At 38.3% G+C, this 20,337-nt stretch overlaps 1 protein-coding gene across 1 annotated transcript in view; it reads left to right on the top strand.

Annotated features, from left to right (window-relative positions):
* Positions 1-20,337, top strand: part of DNAI7 (dynein axonemal intermediate chain 7) — an 87,899-nt gene that overhangs the window by 7,879 nt on the left and 59,683 nt on the right. Inside the window, exons 2-6 of the mRNA XM_045288483.1 lie at positions 929-946; positions 12,340-12,424; positions 13,975-14,066; positions 17,539-17,640; positions 18,421-18,558. Of these exons, the coding sequence (XP_045144418.1) occupies positions 929-946; positions 12,340-12,424; positions 13,975-14,066; positions 17,539-17,640; positions 18,421-18,558 (435 nt within the window). The remainder of the gene's footprint in view (positions 1-928; positions 947-12,339; positions 12,425-13,974; positions 14,067-17,538; positions 17,641-18,420; positions 18,559-20,337) is intronic.

The following is a 20,337-nucleotide window of genomic DNA, read 5'->3' as shown; positions in this document are numbered from 1 at the left end:
TATGCAAATGCTCTCTCCTCTTTGTATTTTGTGAGGTTTCTTAAGGTTGATAGGAGGGTGAGTGCATGTACTTATCCCAAACCTGCTTTACATTAAAAGCCATAGGAAAGGTGAGAATTAACTTATCTGAAAATATGGCGACTAAAAAATGGGACAATGCTATTTTCATTACCTGTCCTGCAATAATAATTTAAAAATGGAAATATGTTAACTACCAAATATAATATTAAAAATGGATTCCGTTTGTAGAAATCGTATGAAAACTGTCATTTTTGCATATAAGATCTATGCAAAGTATGTTTCATTTTTGCATTCTCCACAGCATTTCAGAGTGCTCTGTGTGTAAGTGGTTAATGTATATCTGCTGAATGAATTAATGGAATGTGTAACATTGTGTGCATCCCTTCAAGATGGTATGATAGGATCTGAGCAATTCTTAACATTTACATGTTATGTGCTCATAAGCTTATGGTTTGAGTCAGTGTTTTCCATAGACTTCAAATGTGGGAAGTGTGTAATATTAAACTTATAGGATTTACTATAAATTCCCGAAACCTGAATTTTATATAGACCTAATCAGGAAATTATAATAGCAATACTATAATTGTACATCTTTACTGCAATATGTGCTTTCTAAAATAATTAGCAGAAACCACATATTGCAGTAAAGATGTACAATTATAGTATTGCTATTATAATTTCCTGATTAGGTCTATATAAAATTCTTTATAATCTTGTCTGAATACTTAAAAACAAAGAAAAAACTCTATTTGGAATAAGTATAAATTTTCAGAAAAGTTGCAAAGATATTGCATATAGCACCCAGCTTTTCCTAATCTCAATATGTAACATAATCATTATACACTTATTAAAAATTATCTGAGTTCTTTAAAAAATTTATCAGTTCTCTTGTTCTTCCAATTTTTAGGGTCCTAAAGGAAAAAAGGTAGGTAGAAATTACTTTCTCGAAATAGATAGCTTTAGAAGTACTAGATTTTATGAACACAATTTTAAGACTATGTTCTAGTTCTTTTAATAGTTTCGGTTATTAAGCTTAGTTTTTAGACATTAATGCTTGCTTGTAGACATAAATTATTAAATAAGCCTCTATTATTACTTGACAAAAAGTTTTGATATTAAAAAAAGTATTCGTGGTCTCACCAAAAGTTAAAGTTTTTAATGTGTCCAGATTTGAGACTTTTTGTTACTCTTAGAAAAAACATTATGAACCCTTTTTCTTCATTTCAGATAAACACATTAATGTTTGTCAACCTATTATAACTAAACAGTTTATTGGAGCAATATGACTTTAAATGCTTTTCGTGGCAACATGCACCTAATTTTTGTTACCATACATAAATTTGTGCATACAAAGGTTATGGTGACTTACATGACCTTGTAATTTCTCCCCCACGCTTCCCTAGATAGCAAAATCAACTTCACCTTATGCCCAGTCAGTCTTAGCAGTTTAATGCCTTGATTCCTCTGAATGACACTATGTTCTAGCCGCATGTGTGCACCACAGGGTACATTGTGCTGTATGTCTGGAGTTCCCTCTTCTGTGTCCTTCACGGTCTGCATTTGTATTTTTAGGCAGAGACTCTAACCTCTTGTTTGGGACACCAGCTTTAGCCGACAAATATAGTTTATTTGACATAAAACAAATTGAAAAAAAATCATTACCAAGCTAATTTAAATTCATTTTCATCCATCCTGGAAAAACTAGAAATTGAGTCCCAGTGACTGACAGCTGAGAACATGGAAAGGACTCCATCATATTTTTGGAAATTGTAAATTGTAAAAATAATACATATATATCCATTTATCCAAGCATTTCTTTTAAGCAAACAATCAAGAGGTCAAGTGATTTTAAGTGGCAAAGTTTAAATGGGATCTCACTGTCCTCACTGCTGTGGGCACAAACGTAATAAATACGGTATGCTCTAGAGCCTGAGCAACTCACAGGGAAAAGCACATGGCAATGCAGCGATAGAAGGGCTTTTAACTGGGAGGTGTACAAATGTACGTGCTGTGAGTACACAGAGTGGAAATGTTCCACAAGAGAGAATGACGAGGCTTCCAGAGAAGTGAATTTTGAGATATGCCTTAAAGCAGGCATTCCAAATTCCAATTCCTGTTGGGCCCAGGCAGGTAAATGAAGTAGGAGGTTTGCTCTGTGGGAAACTGGAGTGTGTGTGTTCAAAATGTTGCTAGTTGTTTTTCAGTTCCCACACTTACACTTACAGGGGAAGCGTTCTGGAAGGCCTGGATGTATCTCTGTCGTCATGATGTATTCCTTTGCCTAACTTTTTGCTGCTTTAAGTTGTGCAATCCTTGAAGGCATTCTTTGAAATCTGAGATCACGTTACTCTACATGACTTTGGTGGTGGTCAATTATGTATGCTAACAATGCTTTGGGGCTATTTATAATTTCATTTTCTTTCAGAATTGTGAGAATCTATGGGTTTGGAAGCCAAACACCACAGAAAATCACTTGTTAATTTTTCCATTCTTAAAGTTTTGTGATGAGGTTAGTCTACCAAGGGAATTTAGAGCATGGTTAAGAAAATATTGAACTATATACTTCCATTTGTTTTGACTTTGAAAATTATTTTAAGGGAAAAGTAATAGATACACATTACAAAATTAAAATAGAATTTTAAAAATATGTAATTCTCTTCTATCAAAGGTATCTACTCTGTTTTCTCGGAATAACCACTGCATATATATATATATATTTTTTTTTTAATTGGGGGCTCATACAACTCCTATCACAATACATACATACATACATACATTGTATCAAGCATATTTATACATTTGTTGCCATCATCATTTTCAAAACATTTTTTTTCTACTTGAGCTCTTGGTATCAGCTCATTTTTCCCCTCCTCCCCACCCTCCCTCCCTCATAAACCCTTGATAATTTATAAATTCTTATTACTTTTTCATGTCTTACACTGATTGATGTCTCCCTTCACCCACTTTTCTGTTGTCCATCCCCCTGGGAGAGGGTTATATGTAGATCATTGTGATCAATTTCCCCTTTCTGCCCCTATCTGGTATCTCTACTCTCAATATAGGTCCTGAGGGGTTTATCTGTCCTGGGTTCCCTTTGTTTCCAGCTCTTTTCTGTACCTATGTACATGCTCTGGTCTAGCCTTTTCTAAAGATAGAATTGGGGTCATGATAGTGGGGGAGAGGAAGCATTAAAGAACTAGAGGAAAGCTGAATGTTTCATCGGTGCTATACTGCACCCTGTGGGACTCGTATCTTCCTTGTGACCCTTCTGTAAGGGATGTCTAATTGTCTACAGATGAGCTTTGGGTCTCCACTCCACACTCCCCCTTATTCACAGTGATATGATTTTTTGTTCTGGGTCTTTGATGCCTGATACCTGATCCCATCGACACCTCATGATCACACAGGCTGGTGTACATCTTCCATGTAGACTTTGTTGCTTTTCATCTACATGGCCACTTGTTTATCTTCAAGCCTTTAAGACCCCAGGTGCTATATTTTTTGCTAGCCAGGCATCATCAACTTTCTTCACAACTTTTACTTATGCACCCATTTGTCTTCACCGATCCTGTTGCGAAGGTGAGCATCACAGAACACCAGGTTATTTGAACAAAGTGTTCTTGCATTGAGGGAGTACTTGAGTAGAGGCCCCATGTCCCTCTACTCACAGAACTGTAACAATGGTTAAGGTCAGTTTTGTTTAAGTCCTGTGTGCAATATTAAGCTGGAGGCTTTTCCTGACTTGTGTGACTGCTGGAGTTGGAGTACCAGGACGTTAGAAAACAAACCAGGAAGCAGGAGGACAAAGCAGGGAGATCTTGGCCGGTGGAGACAGAGATGAGTGGGCAGATCAAATGTAATGGCAGGTGTGGGTGGCTCCCAGGACCTGCAGGAAGTATGGTGGGCTACTGGACCATGTCCCAAGGAACCAGGCACAGCATCCAGGCCAGCAGGAAAAGCAAGAGCCACTTCTCCACTCATTGAGTCTTTCTCCTTCAGACACTTGACACAAACCTAACTATTCTAGGCATCTACATTTTTTTTAAAAAGCAGTAAAACTTACCAGATAAGCAAATTACTAAGATCAATAAATCCTGCTTTGGACAAGAATTATGGGAATATAAATTAGAATAACTACTTTGAAAAGTATGCACACCACTTTTATTCCTAGAGAAATTCTCATACATGGGCATCAAGGGTTCAGGTACTGAAAGGTTTATCGCAGCATTACTCATGACCGTAAAAAAACAGAAAATAACCCAGTGTCCACAGTTGCAGAATGGATAAATAATAGATTACTATTCAGGCATAAAAATATCTAGCTACAGTTATATCCATCAACAGAGATGAATCTTACAAATGATTAATTTGCTAATGTAAAGAAGTAAATCCTAATAAAACCATTAAAATGTAATAAAATAATCATTAAAGTTGTTGATTCTCTCTAGGAATACTTTTTATGGTAAATATATGATTTCTAACATGAATTCAATGAACTTTGTGATGCTGCTATGACAAGCCTATTTCCATTGACTTATTTATGTAGTTTTCTCATTTTTTACATATGATGAAAAATTAAATAGTTTATTTTACTTTCATTCTCATTTAGCAGTAGCTAACAGTTATCTATGAAATATTAGCTAACCAGTGAAAAGAACAAGCTCATTTATCTCATGAAGAAATGTATACCCAGTAAAATTTTTAATTTGGGGTTATTTGTCAAATTTTATAATGTGTTGCTCTGTTCAGTTGTACACTGGAAATAATTACAGTATTAACTCAGTTTAGAACAGCAGAAGACACATAAAGTTCATTCATTATAATGGGAGAAAGACAGATAAGATATAGATCAAACCAACCCAAACTAATTGCCATCAAGTTGAATCCAACTCAAAATCTCTTGTGTAGAGATTATTCATTTCTGAAAGCTTTTCATTTTCTTGGAGAAATAAAATTTGAGCTAAACAGCTGAGATTAGGAAGAGAGATTATTTTGGAAGATTGAAGAGTAAGGAGAAAGAAATTGTAGAAGTTCTAAGCAGTGCTGAGAGCTTTTTAAAATTAAAAAACAAAACAAACTCACTGCTATGGAGCCTATTCTGACTCATAGCAACTCTATAGGAGAGAACTCTCCCTTACGGTTTCCTAAATCTTTATGGAAGCAGTCTCATCACTCTCCTGCAGAATGAGCTGATGGGTTTGAACCACCGACCTTGAGGTTAGCAGCCCAATGCTTAAGCACTATAGTACCTGTGGCCCTTTATTTAGAGACTCTTTTATTTTAAAATTCCAAAACCAAAGACTTTGGTTAAGTCGATTCTGAATCATAGCAAACCTATAGGACAAGGTATAACTGCCCTCTTCGGGTTTCCCAGTACATAAGTTTCTATGGGAGCAGAAAGCCTCATCTTTATCCCTTGCAGTGACTGCTAGATTCAAACTGCTGACCTTGTGGCTAGCAGACCACCTTGTAACCTACTACACCAGAGAGCTCCTTTTATTTAAGTATTAGTGGTCATAAATTAGGAGCCCTGCTGGTGTCACAGTTAAACTTTACCCTGCTTCTTAACTGAAAGGTCAGCTGTGGGAACCAGGGCTTTGGACAGGTTCATTCTAGTTGAACCACCACCGCCCCCACCCACCCTTGAGAACTTGCCTTTCCACACCAGATATGGAGCCCAGGCTGGGTAGTTAGTTATGTGTTGGGCTACTAATCAGAAGGTTTGCCATTAGAACCCATCAGCTGCTGTGTGGAGGAAAGATGAGACCTTTTGCTCCTGTAAAGATTTAGCACTTTGGAAACCCAGCACTGACTCGAGGTTCAGTGGGTTTGCATGTGCACTAGAAACAAACACTGACTCAGAATCAACAGTTTAAAAAGATCCATAGGTAGTTTGTATGTGTGCATAAGAACTAAAGATTCACAGCTTTGAAATGCAGGATGGGACTGTTTTTCGATGTTGTAGGGGTCACTATGAGTCAGAACAGACTGATGGCAGTGGATTGGGTTTTGGTTTAGATGCTTAACCACTACACTTACCAAGGATCCCCCCCGTAAAACTCACAGCATCGGCAACTATGTGGTAGAGTTCTACTTTGACCTTAGGGTCACTCCACGTTGGAATAAACAACAATGACTCATTACTGGAAAAGTTTATTTTCACTGGCATGGTTCAGCTGCCAGCTCAGAGTAGCGTGGCGTTAGGTGCTGGGCAGTTGGCTCTGACTCGGAGACCCTGTGTCAAAACAACAAAACCCTGCCCGGTCCTGCGCCCTCCTCACGATTGTTCTTCTCTTTGAGCCCATTGTTGCAGCCTTTTTAGCAATCCATCTTGTTGAGGGCCTTCCTCTTTTTTGCTGCCCTTTTACTTTACCAAGCATGATGTCCTTCTCCAGGGACTGGTCTCTCCTTATAATACGGCCAACGTTTGTGTGACACGTCCTCACCTCACCATCTTTGCTTCCAAGGAACACTCTGGCTGTCCTTTCAAGACAGATTTCTTGTCCTTTTGGCAGTCCGTGGTACTTTGAATATTCTCTTCCAACTCTATAATTCAAGTAAATTGATTCTTCTCCATCTTCCTTATACAGTGTCCAACTTTCACATGCATATCAGGCAATTGAAAATACCGTGGCTTGGGTGCTGTACAACTTAGTCCTCAAAGTAACATCCTTGCTTTTCAACTAAAGGGGCCTTGTGCAGCAGATTTACCCAATGCAATGCACTGTTTGATCTTTTGACTGCAGCTTCTATGAACATTGATTGTGGATCCAAGCAGGACAAAATCCTTGAAAACTTCAATCTTTGCTCCATTAGTCTTGATGTTACCTTTAAGTCCAGGTGTAAAGATTTTGATTTTCTTTACATGGAGTTGTAATCCATAATGAAGACTGAAATTCTTTTTTAAAAAGTTCTTGATCTTCAATATCAAATGTTTCAAGCCTTCTCACTCTCAGCAAGCAAGATTGTGTCATCTGCCTATGGCAGGCTGGTGAGAAGTCTTTCTCCAGTCCTGATGCTGCTTTCTTTATATAGCCGAACTTCTCTGATGATTTGCTCAGCATACTGAGAGAAGAAGTGTGGTGAGAGGCACAATGGCGATAAGACACCTTTCCTGATGGTAAAGCACGTAGGATTTATTCCCTTGCTCTGTTTACACAGTTTCCTCTTTATCCACGTATAGGTTCCCCATGAGTACCATGAAGTGTTTTGCAATTCCGGTTCTTCTCAAAGCTATCCATGGCTTTGTAGATGGAGAGTTGAATTTCACTGGACCTTGGATTTTGCTAGCTTAGTATTTTAGAAGGAAAGAAGAATAAAGGAGGTGTGTCAAAGCGTGTTTATGGTGGTGAACTGTGGAATTACCCTAGGGAAAGAAGAAAGGAGGACAGGACGAGGGCTGATAAACAGTGAAAAATGGTAGAAGCGATGGATTGGAGATGCTAATAAAAGCTACAGGATTCTAGGCATAGTATCTTGGAGCTGGAACATGTGAAATGAGAAGATGGTCGATTGAAATTCACTATGTGTATTCCAAGTATCAACCATTCCCATTGATTCTTCTCCTATTTAGACTGTGGTCTCTTTTTTAAAATATATATATACTATTAACTTTAGTAAAAATGGAAGGGGAGATGACTATCGCATAGATGGTCCTCAGACTTGTCTTTGTAGGTCCTGCCTCATTGCCAAACCAAATGTGGTGCCTGCAAACATGGCCTGGGTACTACACTAACACTTCATTGTAATGATGTGCACGTGTAAATTCTTTGAATAATTCCTCTTTCAAATTGACTTTTGTGGACTACCAATCTTCCTCTTTCAGACTCTTCTGAATTCTTCCTTGCTTTGCCTCCAGTTTTAATAATTATCAAATACGTTAACTTAAAATATTTTTAGGCCGATTCTCCTTTCAGCATGTCATTGGTCAAGACCTTCCTTTAAGCCTTCATTAGTGCTTGCTCTGACCCATAATCCACTGCAGACCAGTTGATTCTGACTCACAATGACTCTATAGGACAAAGTCTAACTGCCCCATAGGGTTTCCAAAGCTGTGCATCTTTACAGAGGCAGACTGCCTCATTTTCCCCCTCGGAATGGCTGATATGCTTGAACTATTGACTCTTTGGCCATCTACATTAATCACCAAGCTATTAGATATCCTTAGTGCTTGCCTCAACAACCCACTTGGAATATAGGGCCAATTCCAACTCATAGCGACCCTATAGGATAGAGTAGAACTGTCCCTGTGGGTTTCCAAGATTGTAACTCTTGGAAGTTACAATCTCTTGAAGAAGTAGAAAGTTTCATCTTTCTCCCACCAAGCGAGTGGTGGTTTCAAACTGCTGACCTTGTAGTTAGCAGCCCAATGTGTAACCCATTATGCCAATAGTGCTTGCCTAGACAATTGGTCATAGTCACCAACATGTTATCTTTTTTATAATCATTTCCTCCCTGATACCAGGCTAGGTTTTCAAAATCATAGTTGTCTAGCTGTCACAGTTCTCAAAAAGCTTTAGAGCCATTTAGTGGCCCAGAACAAGGACCAGGCCCTTTAACATAGGCTCTGACCTTCTTTCTGTCCTTTATCACCTTTATCCCATCTTGACGTTTTCCTCAGGGTCCATATAACTTGCTGGTGTATTTAGTGTTCTCCCAAATGTATATGTTGAACTTTCATGTCCCTTATCTTGGGATATCTTCCCATATATTTGAATGTTAAGCTCCTTCCAACTTAAAACAATCTACTTGATAAAACTTTTACTGTATTCCCATTGTTGAAAATAACCTCCTTTTCCTCCAAACTTGCAATAGGACACTGTATATTTGTTAGTCACAGAGATACTGTTCATTGTTATAGAGATTTACAGTTTTCAAATTGCTTTTACTTATTTTAATTTAATCTTTACAACTGCATAAGATTATTTTTGAAACAGTTTTATTGGCACTTCCATATACCATACAATTCAATAGTTCAACCATATCAAGAGTCGCACAATCATTACCATAATAAAATTTAGAACATTTTCTTCTTCCTTGTACTCATTGTTATTAGTGTAATTATCTTTCCCCCCCAGGTTTACTTGCAAGTAATTTACATATCATATAACACAATAGTTCAATCTTTCAATCATATTATGGAGAATTGTACAATCACACCCACATTAATTTTAGAGCATTCCCCCTCCCCCATGGACAAATCTCCTTTAAGATGATTCATGCAACCACAATCCATTCTAGTCCTCTCTCCCCTGTCCCATCTTCATTAATTACTCCCCAAGTCCCCTTTCCCCTTCTATCCACCCTCACCTGCCCATATTCCCTATATCCGCTTGTATCAGTTATTATCATTATACATTCACTATCTGTGCGCTTCATAGCTGGGGCACTGAAAAGAAAGCAATAGAAAACAAAATCATGCTAAGGTGGTAAGGGTAAAAATATAATAATATACAGAAGAAAATACTAATAATGCACAAGAAGACAAAAACCCTCCTACAATAATAAAAAAGTCAGGGAATAAATTTCTGTCATGCAGCCAGTAAAAGATATTTGCACCCAGACCAAAGTCAGGTCACATCTATAGGGTGGTCAATTGGTCAAGTGTTGAGTTCAGTCTGACATAATCTAGATGACAATGGTCTCTTCCTATTAATAAGGCTGATCAAGGCTCTTGCCTGTGGCTAGAGTGGATCTGCCAGTGCCTCAGTCTGACCAGATGCTCTGAAGATGGGTTTTGGGCTCTCACTGTCCCCCATAGCCATCCACAAATTGGGTGTTCATAATTTTTGCTCTGATGCTTTTCTCCTCACCATATTTGAGTTTTGTCATTGTCACCTCTGGATCATGCATAAGATTTTTTAAGGGATCCAGGACAGATACAACCCTCAGGAACAGTAATGGAACTAGGGATACCATGACATTAGGGTGACGGTTTGTGGGAGAAGGGGGGGAAAGGAGGGACCAATTGTAATGATGGACACACACACACACACACGCATCCAGGGATACGAACATCGGAAACGTGGAGGGAGGGAAAAAGGAGGAACTGATACCAAGTAGAAAGAAAATGTTTTGAAAATGATGACGGCAACAACATATGTGCAAATGTGCTTGATACAATTTATGGATTGATTGTTATAAGAGCTGTAATAACCCTCAGTAAAATGATTTATAAAAGATAAAAACATCACCTTCTGCTGCCACCACACCCCCCCCTACCAAGAAAAGATTTCTTAAAACAATCTTAAACTGTGAACTATATGTGGGTTTACATTTCAGATCTTCAAATCTCTCGGTAGCTTACCCTACCCCTCCCTCATATTCCTCTGACGGGTTCCTGTCGTCCCCTTCACCCAAGTTAATATCTGTCACTCCTCTTGTCTCTCACTTCATAGTCGCCCACTTGCCTGCACTCACTTGGTAACTTCCAAAGTCTGTGCCCCTTGGTATGAAAATCTTTGTCTTTGTGTATGTGTGCTTCTTATAACGGTGGTCTCATACAATATTTGTATGATCAACTAATTTCCCTTAGTGTTATGTTCTCCAGGTTGATCTATGCCATAAAGTGCTTCGTGGTTTCAACACTATTTTTCAGTGATGCATGCACTGTGTTGATGTTCCAGAATTTCTGTACCCATTCTTCTACAGATGGGCATTGGGGTGTTTCTGTCTTCTAGCTATTGTGAGCAGTGCTGTGATGAGCACATGTGTGCATATGCTGTCCAGGCTACGGCTCTTCTGGAGGGCATGCACACATCAGAGGGATTGTTGGATCTGATGGAATTTCTATTCCCAGTGGATTGAAGTAGCACCATATCACTTTCCAGTGGTTGTACATATTTACAGTCCCACAAGCAGTGTACGAGGGTGTCGGTCTCTTCACACCCTCTCCAACATTTGTTGTTTTCTGTTTGTTGGTTTGTTGGTTTTAATTTGGCTGTCATTGTCAGTGTAAGGTGGCGTGTCATCATTGCTTTGTACAACAACGACGCAGATTTTATTTGCACTATTTGAAAGATGTGGAAAGTCAAAATGAGAAAATTTAAGTTTATATTTGTCACTGTCACCCTTGTCCTTGAGTAATTGGCATGTTTATTTCCAGACAGTCCTCTAGTGAACATAATTTTTTATGTGCACCGCCAAGTTGGCTCTGACTCGTAGAGACCTGAAGCACAGCAGAAGGAAACACTGCCATCCTGCACCACCCTCACAGTTGTTATGCTGGAGCCTGTTGTTGCAGCCATTGTGTCAATCCATGTGGTTGAAGAGCTTCCTCTTGTTTGCCGACGTTACCATGTATGATGTTCTTTTTCAGGGCCTGACCTTTCCTGACCACATGTCCAAAGTTTGTGAGACAAAGTCTCACCGTCCTTGCCTCTGAGGAGCATTCTGGCTGTACTTTTTTGTTGTTGTTGTTGAATTTATTTTGCCTGTCTTTGCAGACACCATTAGATTCCTGAGAACCGTTGGCTCAGGCTAGAAAGAGCAAGTCACACAAGATGTGTCTTTTGTCCTGTTCATTTGTGAGGTCTGTATTTTTTCACTGTTGGTTAAGAGAGCAAGCATTCTGGGTTTCCATGTTCATAAATCAGCCAGTAACTTACATGATTTTTCTTTCTCGACAACTCTATTCAGAAAACTACCAGGATATCAGATTCCCGTGCTTACAGAGCAACCGCATTGATAGCAGCAAAAATTCATCAAAGAGCGTATAATCTCTTTCTACTTCTCTTTTGGCAGTTCACGGTACTTCCAATATTCTTTACCAGCACCATATTTCAAATGCACCAATCCTTCTCTGGTCTTTCTTAGTTGTTGTCCAGGGATTGAAAATACTGTATCAAGAGCCTGTTCATCAGATTCACCAAATACAATATGCCAGTTTTGAGTTCCTGATTGCTGCTTCCATGAGCGTTGATTGTGCATCTGAGCAAAATTAAACCCTTGACCACTTCAGTCTTTTCCGTTTGTCATGGCAGCCCTTACACACAACATAATGAAATGTTGGCCTTCGGCTTGAGTCCTTGGTGGTACTGTTGTGGAGTGCCTTCCAATATAGGGAAGCTTATTTCCCAGCAGCCTATCAGATAATTTTCTGCTGTGATCCATAGGGTTTATTGGCTAATTTTCAGATGTAGAGTGCCAGGCCTTTGCCCACAATAGGTAGCCTTATTTGCTGAGTGAAAGAATGGTTTCCTGAAAGCAAAGGACTTTATGATTACTATTTGCAGAGATGAAATTTTAACTGATTTGGCTACATGTTAATAATCTTTCCTCCCCACCCCACCCTCCTTTTTTTGGGTGACCTTTCTTCAGTCTGCCAAGAAGAAAAATAAAATCACCAAGGCCGAAAGATTGAAGATGCTACAAGAGGAGGAGGAGCGGCGACTGAAAGAGGAAGGTGTGGATCATGCAGAGTGATGCTGTTTCCTATAGCGCTCGTGCCAGTCATAGATCAGCATTTCTGTAATTGGGTCAATGCATTTTTGAAATTGTTTATTTTCTAATTTAATCTGTCTTATAGTAGATAACTACTCTTGAATGGAGTACCAGTCAGATCTAAGTTAGTGCACACTAATCACTTCCAGATAATTCTGAGGCAACGTTACCAAATACAACACAGGATGCTAAATTAAGTTTGAAGTTTGGATAAACCAACATCATTATTTATCTGATATTTAAATTTAACTATATTTTAATTTTCTAAGTCCAGGAGCACTATCTTGAAGTGTTTATATTTAATGATAAAGTGACTTCTGATTGTGCAATACCAATTCTGAAACAAATTAAACATAGGAACTGTCTACTAGCAAGCCATACAGTGCCCTAAGTTCTTCTAGTGTAAAAAATATTTATTTGTCAAATTAAAACAGAACTTTTATCTACATCAAAATATCAATTAAAGATTAATAAAAGTGTTTTCTAATAAAAATACCAAAAAATGATTGCAAAAATACCCAAAATCATTTCACATGGTTGTAGCTTTTAGTTTTAAGAACATTTGTGGATTCAAACAAGCAGAGATCAAAGTGAGGCACCAACCAAGGCCACATGGAAGCACACCTGATCCCGTGGACACCTCATGATTGCACTGACAGGTGTGCTGATTCCATGTGGGCTTATTTGCTTCCCTGCTAGATGGCTGCTTGTTTAACTTCAAGCCTTTAGGACCCCAACACTATTATCTTTTGATAGCTGGGCACCATCCATTTTCTTCACCACATGTGCTTCTGTGCCCATTTTGTGTTCAGCAATCATCTCAGGAAAGTGAGTATCAAAGAATGCCAGGTTATTAGGACAAAGTACTCTTGTGTTAGGGAGGCCCTGAGTAGAGACCCAAAGCCCTTCTGCTATCTTAATACTTATAACTTAATACTTAACTTAAAACTTAATACTTAACTCATTATAAATTTACATATTTACATATATGTACATTGGCCTCTATCCCATTCATTATAAATTTACATATTTACATATATAATACCTACATCTCTATAAATAGATTTTACCTCCTACTTCTTTCCTCTAGTTCCTTTCACATTCCTCCTGTCCCACTATCACCCTCCATTCAGCTCTCAGTAATTCCTCTTGGATACATTGCACTTGATCAGACGCGACCAGGAATTATACACCCTCCTTGCCATCAATTTTAGATTTCTTGTTGTTCCCTTATTCCTCAGTTTGTTGGCTCCTTGCTCCCATGCCCTGCCCCCTCCTGTCCCATGTCCCCCACCCCCCACTGGACCGCCAGTTTATCTTCTCCTTGAGATTGTTTGTCTGGCCTATCTTACATAGATAGACATAGGGTGGGGGGAAAAAGAGAGAGACAGATAGTTCCAGGTCTGTCTGCTGACCCTTATGAACACAACTACATCTCAAAAATATTTGGACTAAGTTTAAATGCTTTAAAAATAGGGGCTTATTCACTGAGAATTTGTTGTTGTTCTTTAGAGGAAGCTCGTTTGAAACACGAAAAAGAAGAAATGGAGAGACTTGAGACAAAACGTATTGAGAAAGAAAAATGGCAAGCACTTGAAGCAAAAGTAAATACCTAATTACTTTATACATGGTACTTAATTATGCCTACTTCATTAGTGAGGGAACTGAGGCACAGAGAAATTGAGCCGTTCATAGGTGGCAGAGTCATGGCTTGGGATTCTTTTAACCATTACGCTACTGTTCCCAAATTCTCGTACAGACAATGTGAGAGGCATGCACACGCACAGATACACACACACACAAAACACAAGGGTAAGTAAAAATGTTGCTACTAAGGTTCCCATACCTATATGCATCTGCTATTTCTCAACCAACAGCATTTAAACATGCCTCTGTGATCAATAGATGGCTGCAGTTGAGTTTTCTTAGTATTACAGTTGTTTTAGTTGGTCAGGGCCACTACCAAACATTGACCAAAACTCAAGTGGACACCTTGGCAAATCATTGAAGCTTTACAGGAGATTTATCGGAATGCTGCCTCACATAAAACAGTTTTCAGAATCATCAAGCATATAGTTGGCAAGACCTCAAAGATGAACTCTAAACAGAGAGATCACAGGTTACAGTGATTTTGTTGTTGTTGTTGTTTTTGTTTGTTTTTAATTCTCCAGGAGTAATCGTGAAAAGGACACAGAATGATCACGGGGGCTTATTACAAAAAAAAGTGTTAAGAAAATTGAAAACTGCATCAGTGAGAAAAAAAAGCTAGGAAAGTTGTGCTGAGGAATCGTTTGTCACGACAGTGCGACTGCTCATTCTTAGCGGCTAATAAGAGCTGTCGTGCAAATTTCCCTTAGGAAACTCTGCAGAAATGATTTCGGCCCTTCGGATTTCTCTTTGTTCCCCAAACTTACAAAGCTTTGAAAAGGAACACTATTTGAGTCCCTTGAAGATACCCAAGCTGCTGTTTTGACCTGGTATCAATCCAAGAATGCAGATTTCTTTGGAGAAAGGTTAGAGAGATGTAAGCGTTGCCTTCAGAAAGTGTATAGACCACGATGGATATGTTCAGAAACAATAGCTTACCATTTTGATAAATAAAGGTTTCTATCATTTTATAGTAATATTTTGATGCTTTTTACTTGAACGCACACACAGTCCCCACATATGCTGTGCAAGTGTCACTTGAATTCTACCTGCCCTCTAATAGTTTCACATCTCTTTTTTACCAGAACTTTTTAGATCAGTAATTCTCAAGCATTTTAGTCAAATCCTACTGAACTATTGAAATGATTAAGGGCCACAGGAGCTTTGGTTTATTTATGTGGTTTACACGAACAACATATACCATATTAGAAATGAAAATGAACTTTTAAAACATTTGTTACCTTAATGCACATTAAACAGTGATAAAAAGTAAACATTAATAAACATAGATATGTTAGTGTAGCATATTTAAAAATAACTACATTTAAAAATATATTAGTGAGACTAGAGGCATTGTTTACATTTTCTGGATCTCTTGAATGTGTAGCTGAACAGAAGACAGCTGTATCCCTGTATGTACTTCAGTATTCCATCTGTTGCAATGTGTTGTTTTGATCGAAGTATATGAAGGGAATCTGGCCTCACACACATAAGTAGTTGGAAAGGGAAGGAATATTTTAATAGTTTTACAGATGATTGTGTATATTCCTCTTTGATACTATCCTGAAATTCAACAGAAGGTAGTTTTTAAATATGGAATCTGAAAGCATATGAGTGAACATTTCTTGCTGTGTTCCTTCAAAATCCATTCACCTCTCTTCTGTGCCGAGTAGAGCTCGCATCTCCGTGCACGTTTTTATGCCATGCATTGATTCTGCTTCCCTCTCAATATGGATACATTCCATTACTCACTATCAGAAATTGCATGCATTAGGATCATCATCTCCATGCAAAATAGAACCATTTTTAGGCAGTGTGACTTTGTCAAGCTTAGACTGGTAGACACAAGCTTGTGAAAATTCTACTTTTTAATTTCAACACTTGAATTTTATCATTGACAGGAAATACTTTACATTGTTACCTGGAAGTGGCAGGCTCAACTTGCTCATTTTCAAAAGAATATCTTCTAGGTACTGAAATATGCATGACTACCTAGGCAAGGCATTTGTTCTTTTAAGTAAAATGATATTTTATGTACAAATAGGCGAGTGTAGCTTAATAATGCAACTGCTCATTCTGAGAGGCTAACGAGCATCTTAAAAATTTTCCTTGAGAAACTCTGCAGAACTGATCCTGCCCCTTTGGACTTCTTTTTGTTCCCCAAACTTAAAAACTTTGAAAGGAATGTTCGTTGAGACCCTCGGGGATACCCACACTGCTGCTTTGACCTGGTATCAATCCAAGAATGCAGATCTCTTTGGAGAAGAGCTAGAGAGATTTAAGCTCTGCCTTCAGAAAGTATGTAGACTGAGATGGGGGATACTTTAACAAATTGCATGTGTTTCTGAAGGCAGTATTGCTACATAGCACATAGCAAAGGAAAATACTATCTTCATCAAAGTCATTGTCATATAAAGATAGCTCCTGTCTCCCATATTGCCCAACTCTCCAACCACTCCATCTCCCACTTCTCATTCCTTGCCCTCAAGCGTACCCTTAGAAGAATACAACTACCAGTACAAATTATGACCACTGCCTTATTTTATGCTAAGGTGTTACCAATTTTACTATTTTTGTACCATCAATACAAATGTTCATGTGTTAGGCAGGGTTCTCTAGAGAACAAAACCAGGACACTTATGATTATATCTATATAAGGTTTATACAGCAAGAAGGAATATAACAGCTAATTAGCCCATACAGCAATACAGAGGGCTCAGATTGACTCACTTTCATGCAACAGTTAATATACTGGAAGTCCTTCAGTTCACGTGGGCTGCCTGGTCCAAGGTCAAGTAAGCAGATGGTGGAGTCTTCCCTCAGGTAAGGCAGGCAGAGTCTGCCCACAGGCAGCAGAGAGCAGGGTGGGTCACAAGTCAGTAGCTCAGGAGCTTAGGCAAGCAGGCCCTGATGGGATCTCAAACTGAAGCAATGCAAGGCGGCAGGATCCACCAGCCTCAAGCTCTAGCCACAAGATCCACAGGTAGTGTAGCACACAGGGTGAGGCAGAGAACTAGGGAGCAAGAGGGAGATGGGATGCCAGCTGTTTTAAATTTCGGTCATCCTCCAATCAAGCTGGGACTTGAGTAAGCTCCGCCCACATGTTCCTATTGGCCTAGTTGGCACAATAAACTTAACGATCACAGTTCACCATGTGGGAAAGGCAAATAATGCATTAATAGATTATGAAAATAGTTCAGATCTTACAGATTCAGAAAGAATCTTGAGGACTTATCTGGTGTCTGTGTATTACATTTTATAAAGCAATATTTTAGATGGATCCTTCTGGAACTAGTAAGTACATTCAAACTAACTATAGTAGTCATTTTGGATATGTCTATATGTGCATATGTAAAATTTAGATGGTACTTGTGAAACGTAAAGCTAACATGAAAGAGCAGATCATGCTTATCTATCTCCATGTAACAGGATCTAGAAAGGAGAAAAGAAGAACTTGAAGAACTTCATTTTTTAGAAGAGTGTTATCTTGAAGCAGAGAAATTAAAAAAAGAAAATAGATTACTTTCTCAGGTAAAATTGATATACATTTTTTTAAAGCTAATACTTAGTTACCACTAGAGGGAGTTGTAGTCTCAAGAAACTTTAAATGTATGTGCTAAAAAAATACTCATCTGACAAGTATTCTCATATTTTTAATGAAAAAGTACATAAAGGTTTATCCAATGCAATTTTTCAGTATTTATCGCGATCCTAAAAACAAACGATACCATTTGACTCTGATTGCATGGTTGTGCTTAATGCATTTCGAATGTGACTCAAAACAATTTACCTTTGGAAACAATATAGATGATTATCAGGGGACAATGAAACCCTCTAATAATAAGGAAAAGGGAGATTGTGGTGTATTTTTTGTGAAATCTTCTAAGTATAATATGAATAGAAACATATAACAACATGTACAGAATACGAAATGAATGGAAGAACTCGTTTTAGAAGTCCAAGAGTGATTAGCAATTAGTCATAATAGAGGATATAGAAATTAAGCCAATATTGGCTTTTGCAAATTTTGCAAATTTAGCGGGGAAAACAAAGCTAACTCCTAAAAATAGTGTGTTTTAAAAATAAATACAATTTCTATTGATCAGAATTGTTGAGAATTAGAAACTTGTCTCATAAAGAGGAATTCGGATATTTTAGTGATATCTCAAGTCACTAATTAAAGTTGTACCATGATATTTTGCCTACGTTGAAAAAACATGGTTTAAGAAACCTCATACTTCAAAAAGAAGTCTCTTTCTTCTATGATTGAATATACCTCAGTGTGAACCTTGAAACATTTCTACTCCACAGTGGAAACATTACATTCAATGTGATGGAAGTCCTGATCCCTCAGTACCCCAAGAAATGAATACTTTCATTAGTTTGTGGAAAGAGGAAACAAGTGAGACCTTTGAGGAAGTAATTCAGAAGAGTAAACTAGTGCTAAATGTAAGTGTATAAATATTATCCTATGATTTTAAGTGATTTAAATTATTAATCGTCTGATATTAACTCTAAAAGTAGAAAAAATGAATTTATGATTTGTTCCTTAATAACACTTCAACTTATTGAGGATGGCTATTTAAAATAGTGCTTGGTGGTGTGTTCATTTTTATTTTTACAACTTCTAAAACCCCCTTGTCACTGTCTATAAGATCAGAATAACAACATGTAAATCATGACCTATATGACAGCTTAATTTTTTTTAATTAATCATTTTATTTTGGAGCTCTTACAGATATTTTAACATTCCATGGTTCAATTAGATGAAGCATAATTGTACAATTGCTACCACAATCAGTTTCCAAACATTTTCTTATTCCCTCCTTCCCCCCCTACCCCCAAGAACCCTTATTATTCTTATATATTATTATCTTTTGTTTGTTTTTGCCATATCTTACCCCATCCAATATATCCATTCACCTATAATTCTATTATTAGCTCCCCTCGAATGGGGTTATACAGTCATCCTTGCTATCAGCTCCCCCTACCCCTCTTCCATTATCCTCAGGGAATCATTACTCCCATTACTATTTCTGAAGGTTTATCTAGCTTGGCTTTCATGCATCAAATGCTCTTAATTATACAAATGACATATGGAGGTCTAACAAGGTTAATGTGGTAAAACAAAGACCATGATAGTAAGGGGAGGAAATGTTAAAGAACTAGAGGTTATACATTTCATCAGAGCTATACTGCACCCTGGATTTATCATCCCTTCCATGTGGCCCTTCTGTGAGGGACTGCCCAATTATCTTACAGGTGGATTTGGGGTCTCCACTTTGTCCATGCTCCTTATCATCAGTTTGATTGCTTATTTTTTGAACTTCTGATACCTATTCCCATTGACACCTCATGATCACACAGGCTGGTGTGCTTCTTCCATGTGGGCTTAGTTGCTTCCCTGCTAGATGGTTGCTTGTTTAACTCCAAGTCTTTAAGACCCCAGATGCTTTATCTTTAAATTGCTGGACACCAACAGCTTTCTTCACATTTGCTTATGCCCCCCTTTTGTCTTCAGAGATCACGTCAGGAAGGTGAGTGTCATATAGTGCCACATTATTAGAACAAACCATTCTTGTACTGAGGTAAGATTTAAGTAGAGACCCAAAGTCCATCTGCTTCCTTGTTGTATTTACATATATGTACATATATAGACAGATACACCTCTTTATATATTTACATAGATATAGATCTATATTTATACCTATATATAATTTTTACTTTTCTTTCTCCTTTCCTGCTGCCCCACTATCATGCTTACCCATCTTTCACCTCTCAGATACCTTTCAATTGATTAAACACTATAACCCTTGCTCTCTTCTGTCTCTGTTGTTATTGGCTCATCACTCACCTCCCCCCCGCACCTCCCTTCCTGTGCCCCAGCTCCAACCGTGGGTCTCGTCACTGTCTCCTTGGGCTTGCTTATTCTGCCCATCTTATATAGATAAACACCCCCTCCCCACAAAAAAGAGAGGAAGAACATACAAATAGTTCCAAGTCTAACTGGTGTCCTGATCCAGAATAGATGAATCTCTCTGTTAAGTAGCGAGCAGGACCTGTTATAATCCATCAGCCCAATCTCCTTCTTTCCGGGTTCCATATCCCGGACCTGCTTCCTAACAGCACTGATCCCTTTTAGTCCTCAGCCTTCGTGTCCAAAAGCCACGCCTCCTACAAGTTCCCATTGCTCTTCCTGCCATCAAGGATGGAGCGGACTTTTGCCTC

The sequence above is a fragment of the Echinops telfairi genome, unplaced genomic scaffold, assembly GCF_000313985.2.
Source record: "Echinops telfairi isolate 266 unplaced genomic scaffold, ASM31398v2 ScPeMD7_21;HRSCAF=78, whole genome shotgun sequence".
Taxonomy (NCBI): Eukaryota; Metazoa; Chordata; class Mammalia; order Afrosoricida; family Tenrecidae; genus Echinops; species Echinops telfairi.
The sequence above is the reverse complement of the archived record's forward strand: the minus strand, read 5'-3'. Positions and strand labels throughout refer to the sequence as shown.